Source organism: Oncorhynchus nerka, linkage group LG15 (genome assembly GCF_034236695.1).
Source record: "Oncorhynchus nerka isolate Pitt River linkage group LG15, Oner_Uvic_2.0, whole genome shotgun sequence".
NCBI classification, from domain to species: Eukaryota; Metazoa; Chordata; class Actinopteri; order Salmoniformes; family Salmonidae; genus Oncorhynchus; species Oncorhynchus nerka.
Genome location: NC_088410.1, coordinates 14,829,475 through 14,840,697, shown reverse-complemented (window position 1 = coordinate 14,840,697; position 11,223 = coordinate 14,829,475). Strand labels below are relative to the sequence as shown.

Below are 11,223 nucleotides of genomic sequence, written 5' to 3'. Positions count from 1 at the left end.
TTGCATCGGTGACGTTGTACCCATTGTGACTATTAAAACCTTCCCTAACCATAAAATGTGGATTGATGGCAGCATTAGGGAAACACTGAAAGTCTTTGCTAGGTAAAGCCCCAACTCATCTCAGCTCACTGGTCACCATAGCAGCAGTGGCACTGTGTTTGAGGACAAAACAGTGCCACTGACACGGCCCGCTACCAAAACCTGTGGGCTCTCCTTCACCGTGGCCAACGTGAGTAAAACATTTAAACGTGTTAACCCTCGCAAGGCTGCCGGCCCAGACGGCATCCATAGACGTGTCCTCAGAGCGAAGACCAGGTGGCTGGTGTGTTTACGGACATATTCAATCAGTCCCTATCCCTGTCTGCTGTGCCCACATGCTTCCAGAGGGCCACCATTGTTCCTGTTCCCAAGAAAGCTGAGGTAACTGAGCTAAATGACTATCGCCCCATAGAGCTCACTTCTGTCATCATGAAGTGCTTTGAGAGACTAGTCATGGATCATATCACCTCCACCCAACCTGATACCCTAGACCCACTCCAATTGCTTACCGCCCCAATAGGTCCACAGACGACTCAATCGCAATCACACTGAACACTGCCCTATCTTATCTGGACAAGAGGAATACCTATGTAAGAATGCTGTTCATCAACTACAGCTCAGCATTTAACACCATAGAACCCTCCAAACTCGTCATTAAGCTCGAGACCCTGGGTCTCGATCCCGCCCTGTGCAACTGGTCCTGGACTTTCTGATGGGCTGCCCCCAGGTGGTGAGGGTAGGAAACAACAACTCCACCCTGCTGATCCTCAACACTGGGGCCCCACAAGGGTGAGTTCTCAGCCCTCTCCTGTACTCCCTGTTCACCCATGACTGGGTGGCCATGTACGCCTCCAACTCAATCATCAAGTTTGCAGACGACACTATAGTGGTAGGCTTGATTACCAACAACAACGAGATGGTCTACAGGGAGGAGGAGAGGACCCTCGGAGTGTGGTGTCAGGAAAATAACCTCACACTCAACGTTAACAAAGCAAAGGAGATGATCGTGGACTTCAGGAAAGAGCAGAAGGACCACCCCCCTATCCACATCGACGGGACGGCAGAGGAGAAGGTGGAAAGTTTTAAGTTCCTCGGTGTACAAATCACGGACAAACTGAAATGGTCCACCCACACAGGCAGCGTGGTGAAGAGGGTGCAACCTCAGGAGGTTGAAGAAATTTGTCACCGTAAACACTCACAAACTTTTACAGATGCACAATCGAGAGCATCCTGTCAGGCTGTATCACCGCATGGTAAGGCAACTGCTCGGCCCACAACCGTAAGACTCTCCAGAGCCTACACTACACCCTACACTACTCCTGTTACAGTACCTTCACTACACCCTACACTACTCCTTTTAGAGTACCTTCACTACACCCTACACTACTCCTTTCACAGTACCTTCACTACACCCTACACTACTCCTGTCACAGTACCTTCACTACTCCTTTCACAGTACCTTCACTACACCCTACACTACTCCTGTTACAGTACCTTCACTACACAGTACCTTCACTACACTACACTCCTACAGTACCTTCACTACACCCTACACTACTCCTGTTACAGTACCTTCACTACACCCTACACTACTCCTGTTACAGTACCTTCACTACCCCTACACTAGTCCTGTTACAGTACCTTCACTACACCCTGTTACAGTACCTTCCTACACCCTACACTACTCCTGTTACAGTACCTTCTCTACACCCTACACTACTCCTGTTACAGTACCTGCACTACACCCTGCACTACTCCTGTTACAGTACCTTCACTACACCCTACACTACTCCTGTTACAGTACCTTCACTACACCCTACACTACTCCTGTTACAGTACCTTCACTACACCCTACACTACTCCTGTCACAGTACCTTCACTACACCCTACACTACTCCTGTCACAGTACCTTCCTACACCCTACACTACTCCTGTTACAGTACCTTCTCTACACCCTACACTACTCCTGTTACAGTCTCTTCACTACACCCTACACTACTCCTGTTACAGTACCTTCACTACACCCTACACTACTCCTGTTACAGTACCTTCCTACACCCTACACTACTCCTGTTACAGTACCTTCACTACACCCTACACTACTCCTGTTACAGTACCTTCACTACACCCTACACTACTCCTGTTACAGGACCTTCACTACACCGTACACTACTCGTGTCACAGTACCTTCACTACTCCTGTTACAGTACCTTCACTACACCCTACACTACTCCTGTTACAGTACCTTCACTACACCTTACACTACACAGTACCTACACTACTCCTGTTACAGTACTTTCACTACACCCTACACTAATCCTGTCACAGTACCTTCACTACTCTACTCCTGTCACAGTACCTTCACTACACCCTAGACTACTCTTGTCACAGTACCTTCACTACTCCTTTCACAGTACCTTCACTACTCCTGTTACAGTACCTTCACTACACCCTACACTACTCCTGTCACAGTACCTTCACTACACCCTACACTACTCCTGTTACAGTACCTTCACTACACTACTCCTGTCACAGTACCTTCACTACACCCTTCACTACTCCTGTTACAGTACCTTCACTACTCCTGTCACAGTACCTTCACTACTCCTGTCACAGTACCTTCACTACACCCTACACTACTCCTGTTACAGTACCTTCACTACACTACCCTGCTACAGTACCTTCACCACCGTTGTTACAGTACACTACACTACTCCTGTCACAGTACACCCCCTACACTACTCCTGTTACAGTACCTTCACTACACCGTACACTACTCCTGTTACAGTACCTTCACTACACCCTACACTACTCCTGTTACAGTACCTTTACTACACCCTACACTACTCCTGTTACAGTACCTTCACTACACCCTACACTACTCCTGTTACAGTACCTTCACTACACCCTATACTACTCCTGTTACAGTACCTTCACTACACTACTCCTGTTACAATACCTTCACTACTCCTGTTACAGTACCTTCACTACTCCTGTCACAGTACCTTCACTACACCCTACACTACTCCTGTTACAGTACCTTCACTACACCCTACACTACTCCTGTTACAGTACCTTCACTACACCCTACACTACTCCTGTTACAGTACCTTCACTACACCCTACACTACTCCTGTTACAGTATCTTCTTACACTACTCCTGTTACAGTACCTTCACTACACTACTCCTGTTACAGTACCTTCACTACACCCTACACTACTCCTGTTACAGTACCTTCACTACACCCTACACTACTCCTGTTACAGTACCTTCACTACACCCTACACTACTCCTGTTACAGTACCTTCACTACACCCTACACTACTCCTGTTACAGTACCTTCACTACACCCTACACTACTCCTGTTACAGTACCTTCACTACACCCTACACTACTCCTGTTACAGTACATTCACTACACCCCTGTTACAGTACTTCACTACACCCTACACCTGTTACAGTACCTTCACTACACCCTACACTACTCCTGTTACAGTACCTTCACTACACCCTACACTACTCCTGTTACAGTACATTCACTACACCTTACACTACTCCTGTTACAGTACCTTCACTACACTACTCCTGTTACAGTACCTTCACTACACCCTACACTACTCCTGTTACAGTACCTTCACTACACCTTACACTACTCCTATTACAGTACATTCACTACACCCTACACTACTCCTGTTACAGTACCTTCACTACACCCTACACTACTCCTGTTACAGTACCTTCACTACACCCTACACTACTCCTGTTACAGTACCTTCACTACTCCTGTTACAGTACCTTCTCTACACCCTACACTACTCCTGTTACAGTACCTTCACTACACTACTCCTGCTACAGTACCTTCACTACACCGTACAGTACTGCTGTCACACTACGAGTCTGCTCTCTCTGTGGTGTGTCAGTCAGGCGGTTCAAGTCTAGAAGACTCTTCCTCTTTCTTTACATGTGCACAAACACACTGACAAACACACACACACACACACACACTAGAAACACACTGACAAACACACACTACAAACACACACACACATAGACACGCACTTGACTATTTTTATGTTTTAATGAAATGCTTTAAAAGGCACAGTGTATATACATACACAATAGATATGTAAATCTCAAAGGTAGAACGGACTATAATGGTATTACTGTCTTCATTATTATAACAGACTAAATGAAGACAAGATTTGACAAACACATAATTCATATTTACACAAATATTTACAATGATGTTGGTTGACTTTCACAAAATCTGGAGATAAAAGTGATTTTAAAGCCAGGTGTTCATATTTTACATACATTATATAAAGTAAAACCACATGAGCTGTTTTAATACAATGTGTCAAGGAGGATTTGAAACAGGAAAGGGATTGTTTTTTTCATGTCATAAAAGATGGTGGCTCTGTGGTGACAACCCTTCATCTCTCTACAGGAAGCTTCCCTTCATCCCAGATGTGACCTTGTTCCCTATAGAGCACTGCCTTTGACCAGGGTCCATATGGGGGATAGATAATAGGGTGTCATTTGGGACACATTCCTTGTATATATTCTATAGTACTACATTATTGTGGGTAGCTGGGCTGTAGAGTAGAGGGCATCTTCTGGAGTGTCTTTATAGAGGTGCACAGCAGGGTATCTTGTAGATTCTACAGTATCTTTGGGTAGCTGGGCTGTAGAGTAGATGGAATCATCCTGGGTTCCACTGGCTGTTGGAGGGCTTGAAGAGACTCTAGAATCTGTAGGTAGATCCACATTGGAGTAGATGAGAGAAGCTGGTTGATCTGCAGTAGAATATGGATTTATTATATCTTTGGGGAGTCACAGTAGAATAACATGGCAGGTTAGGATAATTAACGTGGGAGGTTAGTAGAAATAAAATAGCAGGTTAGGAAAATCAGGTTAAGGTTAGGAAAAGAGGGTTAGCTAAAATGCTACAAGGAAGCAGCAAGCAGCCACTCAAATAGACATTAAGTGGCCAACAAACTGCCCAATTAGCTGTTATGTTTCCATAGACCCATTTATGTTGCTCCTCCCACTTATTTGTCAACGCCCACTTTCAAACACACTCCACCTATGCAGTTAATCTGTGGAATACCTGTGGCAGAGCTAGCAGGGTAGGTTGTAGAGGCTTGGCCAGCAGGGTAGGTTGTAGAGGCTTGGCCAGCAGGGTAGGTTGTAGAGGCTTGACCAGCAGGGTAGGTTGTAGAGGCTTGGCCAGCAGGGTAGGTTGTAGAGGCTTGGCCAGCCGGGTAGGTTGTACATGCTTGGCCAGCAGGGTAGGTTGTAGAGGCTTGGCCAGCAGGGTAGGTTGTAGAGGCTTGGCCAGCAGGGTAGGTTGTAGAGGCTTGGCCAGCAGGGTAGGTTGTAGAGGCTTGGCCAGCAGGGTAGGTTGTAGAGGCTTGGCCAGCAGGGTAGGTTGTAGAGGCCCAGCAGGGTAGGTTGTAGAGGCTTGGCCAGCAGGGTAGGTTGTAGAGGCTTGGCCAGCAGGGTAGGTTGTCGAGGCTTGGCCAGCAGGGTAGGTTGTAGAGGCTTGGCCAGCAGGGTAGGTTGTCGAGGCTTGGCCAGCAGGGTAGGTTGTAGAGGCTTGGCAAGCAGGGTAGGTTGTAGAGGCTTGGCCAGCAGGGTAGGTTGTAGAGGCTTGGCCAGCAGGGTAGGTTGGAGAGGCTTGGCCAGCAGGGTATGTTGTAGAGGCTTGGCCAGCAGGGTAGGTTGTAGAGGCTTGGCCAGCAGGGTAGGTTGTAGAGACTTGGTCAGCAGGGTAGGTTGTAGAGGCTTGGCCAGCAGGGTAGGTTGTAGAGGCTTGGCCAGCAGGGTAGGTTGTAGAGGCTTGGTCAGCAGGGTAGGTTGTAGAGGCTTGGCCAGCAGGGTAGGTTGTAGAGGCTTGGTCAGCAGGGTAGGTTGTAGAGGCTTGGCCAGTAGGGTAGGTTGTAGAGGCTTGGCCAGCAGGGTAGGTTGTAGAGGCTTGGCCAGCAGGGTAGGTTGTAGAGGCTTGGTCAGCAGGGTAGGTTGTAGAGGCTTGGCCAGCAGGGTAGGTTGTAGAGGCTTGGCCAGCAGGGTAGGTTGTAGAGTTGGTAGGTGATTTGACAGTAGAGTAGACTACAGAGATGACCACAGGAAGTCTGTCTGTCTGTCTGTCTGCCTCTCTGATCTCCTCGTACACACAGACAACCTGCATAAAGAACCAATGACAATTACTACATACATACATGGTCAATATGGAAAAGAGTGGAGGTCCCTCAACCAATGTGAGTCAAGGTTCAAACCAAAAAATGTAAATGAAGAACTACATTGTTAATATGGCTGCATTTACACAGGCAGCCCTTTAATTGGCTAAATATATAATCTGATTGGTCAAAAGACCAATCATTAAGATCAGAATTGGGCTGCCTGTGTAAACGCAGCCTATGAGTCTGAGAATCCATCATGTGTGGAAACTGAGCTGTCTAATGAACAAGTGTTGTTTGTCGAAGGTTCTTCCTGTTGACAGATTGAGGAATGATAACAGACTACAGTAGAATCCCACTAGAGGCTGTAGACTCACACACTCAACCCTTAATGTTTAGTTTACCACCTCCCTGTCTATCACCTCTACACTACAAGTTATCATGGACTGATAACAGATGACAGTAGAATCCCACTAGAGGCTGTAGACTCACACACTCAACCCTTAATGTTTAGTTTACCACCTCCCTGTCTATCACCTCTACACTACAAGTTATCATGGACACACACTCACACACACACACACACACACACACACACACACATACACCCTTGTGTCTCTCACCTCTCCAGCAGGGTCAGGTTGTGTGTTGGAGGAGACTGGTGGTGGTGGTGGTGGTGGTGGTGGTGGTGTTCTCCTGGTTCCTCTCCTCTGTCTGTAGAACAGGAGCAGGACCAGTCCTAACACTGTCACCATGACTACCAGACCAGCACTGGTCCACACAATCAGACCTGACCACAGACAGGAGGAGAGACTTTACAGAGTACTGTATATATCATAGATACCATCAGACCTGACCACAGACAGGAGGAGAGACTTTACAGAGTACTGTATATATCATAGATACCATCAGACCTGACCACAGACAGGAGGAGAGACTTTACAGAGTACTGTATATATCATAGATACCATCAGACCTGACCACAGACAGGAGGAGAGACTTTACAGAGTACTGTATATATCATAGATACCATCAGACCTGACCACAGACAGGAGGAGAGACTTTATGAGGGTTGAACAAAGCAGGTCAGTTTGCTAAAATTACCAGATTTTTGTAAACCCGATGCTTTCCAGACTATAAATATCATAGATGGATACAACTGTAATTTGGTCGGTTGGATGGTAGACTGGTGGATAGATCAGTCAATAAGATAAGATAGGTTGGATGGTCGTCAGTTGTATGGTCCTACAGACAGACAGGACTGTATAGATTATAGATAACATGAATTACAATGTTCATTCGATCAGTTGGTTTTTCAGTAAGGCAAGAAGACAGACAGACAGGCAAGAAGGCAGACAGGCAAGAAGGCAGACAGACAGACAGAAAGACAGACAGACAGGCAAGAAACAGACAGACAGACAGACAGACAGACAGACAGACAGACAGACAGGCAAGAAGGCAGACAGACAGGCAAGAAGGCAGACAGACAGAAAGAGAGACAGACAGGCAAGAAGGCAGACAGACAGACAGACAGACAGACAGACAGACAGACAGACAGACAGAAAGAGAGACAGACAGGCAAGAAGGCAGACAGACAGACAGACAGACAGACAGACAGACAGACAGACAGACAGACAGACAGACAGACAGACAGACAGACAGACAGACAGACAGACAGACAGACAGAAAATAAATGTGTTGCATCACTTCCTGTAGATTTCAGAGAAACTCAAATCTACACCAAATGTTAGCTCAAATCGGTAGACATGAAACGTAGCAGCACTCTGATGTTGTAGAGAGGTTTGGGAGGGTTGTGGAGATGTTATATTTACATTTACATTTAAGTCATTTAGCAGACGCTCTTATCCAGAGCGACTTACAAATTGGTGCATTCACCTTATGTTGCAGAGAGGTTAGAGGATGTTGTGCAGACATGAGGTCTGGAGGTGACAGTTGACGGTTTAGGAGGAGCTGTGTGTAAAACGACAGAACAGGCATCCACAAATACTGTCACCATTTTGCTTTTCTCTAATGAAGTCATAAAGCCTGTAACAAATAATATCTCTGAATTTGTCAAGACAAATGTGATTATGGGTTAACTTACCATCTGTTACTGTGATTATGGGTTAACTTACCATCTGTTACTGTGATTATGGGTTAACTTACCATCTGTAACTGTGATTATGGGTTAACTTACCATCTGTAACTGTGAGATGCACCTCTTGGTGGGCATTAGCCTACATATCCTGGCTCTGAATTGACCTCATTGTCTGCAGGTCTTTATGTGCTGCAGAGGGAAACTGGTTCAAACCGGCCGGAGGTTAGACTTCTAAACCACCAGAGAACTCAGCTATCTGTGGTGACTAAGTTTTAAACTGTCATCTTCTCTGTTCTGAAGTTACCATGTTTATTTCATCAGAGGAGGAACACATTGTTGAGATGATGACAATATAAAGTACACATCAATATATTTTATAACTTTTTTACTGACATTTATTGATCCAAATACAGTCTTTGTAAGTTATAAACTCAACAGATGAGATTCTGAACAGAAGAAACATCCCTCCTCTTCAACCCAACTCCCCTTAATGAATGATGTCATCACATAACAGACAAGCTACTGAGATCTCAGTAAACCAACAGAACGACCTCCACATCGCCCCCTACAGAATGTTATCAGTACTGAGGAATAAATCTACTATAATCTCCACCACCAGTCGTCTCTCTATTGATCCTGGGGGACGAGGTTACAGTCTAATAAACTACATGTTTCAACTCGGTCAATTCAGGAAGTGAAGTGAAATTCCATTCATGGATTGAAAAGTCCACATGGAAAATGATGGTCATCAGTGATACATTGAATTGCTTTTCATTGTCTGTATTGAAATGGAATGAAATAAAATGTCATTGGACCCCAACTCTGTTAACAAGAACCCTGTGTCACAACCAGACAATCAGACAACCTCTTCTCTTTAGACTACAGAGCAAAGAATGACATATTACAATTTAATTACATAATGGACTTTAATTAGTGCTACAGAGTCTATTCAGAGTCAGTAGCTGTGACATCGTCGAGGCTCTGGTAGACATTCAAGGCTTTGTGGTCCAGTGCCTGATAGGCTGATTGGTAGAGGGCGGAGTCATGAGCAATGCATTCTGGGTCAGCGTTGGACACGGGCTGAGGTTCCACTGCATTCTGGGTAGAAGTTATACTTTCTTCATCCTCACCATCCTCTTCATCATCAACATAAGGAGGATGGTGAGGAGAATCATTGGGTGAAGAAAGACACAAATGTTCTCTCTCTCTCTCGTGCTTCCTGCATCAGGCCTTTTAGAGATTGACCCAACATATATTATGACTTTGTGTGTGTGTGTGTGCAGGTTCGTGCTCAAGTTCGTAATGTGAGTATGTGTGTGTGTGTGATATTGATGACATCTCACCTAGGGCCTTGCTGCATTGCCAGCACCTGTAGAACATGAGGGGGGTGACAGCAACACAGCCAGACTCACACACACAATGATCACCACTGAGGATCCTGGACTACAGGAAGGTATGAAATCACACATTCATACATTTAAGTTAAAATGATCTTTATTAACATAAATATAGATTCATTTACCGTAACATGTAGGATTATCTGATAACTGCGAGATAAATATTCTGGAAAATATAGAGAACCATGAACTATTTATTGATCAACACTTCAATATGCTCCAACATGAATCACACACATTGAAGAGACCAATAGCAGACCTCCTCTCCTCCAGTGAACCTGAAGGGAAGCCACCTGTAAACTTCTGAGTATAACAATGGAAGGGAAGCCACCTGTAAACTTCTGATTATAACAATGGAAGGGAAGCCACCTGTAAACTTCTGATTATAACAATGGAAGGGAAGCCACCTGTAAACTAACAATGGAAGGGAAGCCACCTGTAAACTTCTGATGGAAGGAAGCCACCTGTAAACTTCTGAAGGGAAGCCACCTATATAACAATGGAAGGGAAGCCACCTGTAAACTTCTGATTATAACAAAACTGGATTATAACAATGGAAGGAAGCACCTGTAAACTTATAACAATGATTATAACAATGGAAGGGAAGCCACCTGTAAACTTCTGATATAACAATGGAAGGGAAGCCACCTGTAAACTTAAACTGATATAACAATGGAAGGAAGCCACCTGTAAACTTCCACCTGAAACTTATAACAATGGAAGGAAGCCACCTGTAAACTTCTGATTATAACAATGGAAGGGAAGCCACCTGTAAACTTCTGATTATAACAATGGAAGGGAAGCCACCTGTAAACTTCTGATTATAACAATGGAAGGGAAGCCACCTGTAAACTTCTGATTATAACAATGGAAGGGAAGCCACCTGTAAACTTCTGATTATAACAATGGAAGGGAAGCCACCTGTACTTCTGATTATAACAATGGAAGGAAGCCACCTGTAAACTTCTGATTAAACAATGGAAGGAAGCCACCTCTGATTATAACAATGGAAGGGAAGCCACCTGTAAACTTCTGATTATAACAATGGAAGGAAGCCACCTGTAAACTTCTGATTATAACAATGGAAGGGAAGCCACCTGTAAACTTCTGATTATAACAATGGAAGGAAGCCACCTGTAAATAACAATGGAAGGAAGCCACCTGTAAACTTCTGATTATAACAATGGAAGGGGAAGCCACCTGTAAACTTATAACAATGAAGGAAAGCCACCTAACAATGGAAGGAAGCCACCTGTAAACTTCTGATAAACTTCTGGAAGGAAGCCACCTGTAAACTTCTGATTATAACAATGGAAGGGAAGCCACCTGTAAACTTCTATTATAACAATGGAAGGGAAGCCACCTGTAAACTTCTGAATAACAATGGAAGGGAAGCCACCTGTAAACTTCTGATTATAACAATGGAAGGAAGCCACCTGTAAACTTCTGATTATAAACAATGGAAGGAAGCCACCTGTAAACTTCTGAAACTTATATAACAATGGAAGGG

The 11,223-nt window shown here is 44.8% G+C and overlaps 1 protein-coding gene across 1 annotated transcript; it reads right to left on the bottom strand.

Annotated features, from left to right (window-relative positions):
• Positions 1 to 5,662: 5,662 nt before the first annotated feature.
• LOC135559781 (paternally-expressed gene 3 protein-like) lies at positions 5,663 to 9,846 on the bottom strand (the record flags this gene model as incomplete). The annotated part of the gene is made up of 4 exons (XM_065000654.1): positions 9,839 to 9,846; positions 9,660 to 9,685; positions 6,878 to 7,008; positions 5,663 to 6,304 (listed from the first exon to the last, which is right to left on the bottom strand). Coding segments are annotated over exons 1-4 (807 nt in total), but the record flags the coding sequence as incomplete, so codon positions are not given.
• Positions 9,847 to 11,223: the final 1,377 nt, after the last annotated feature.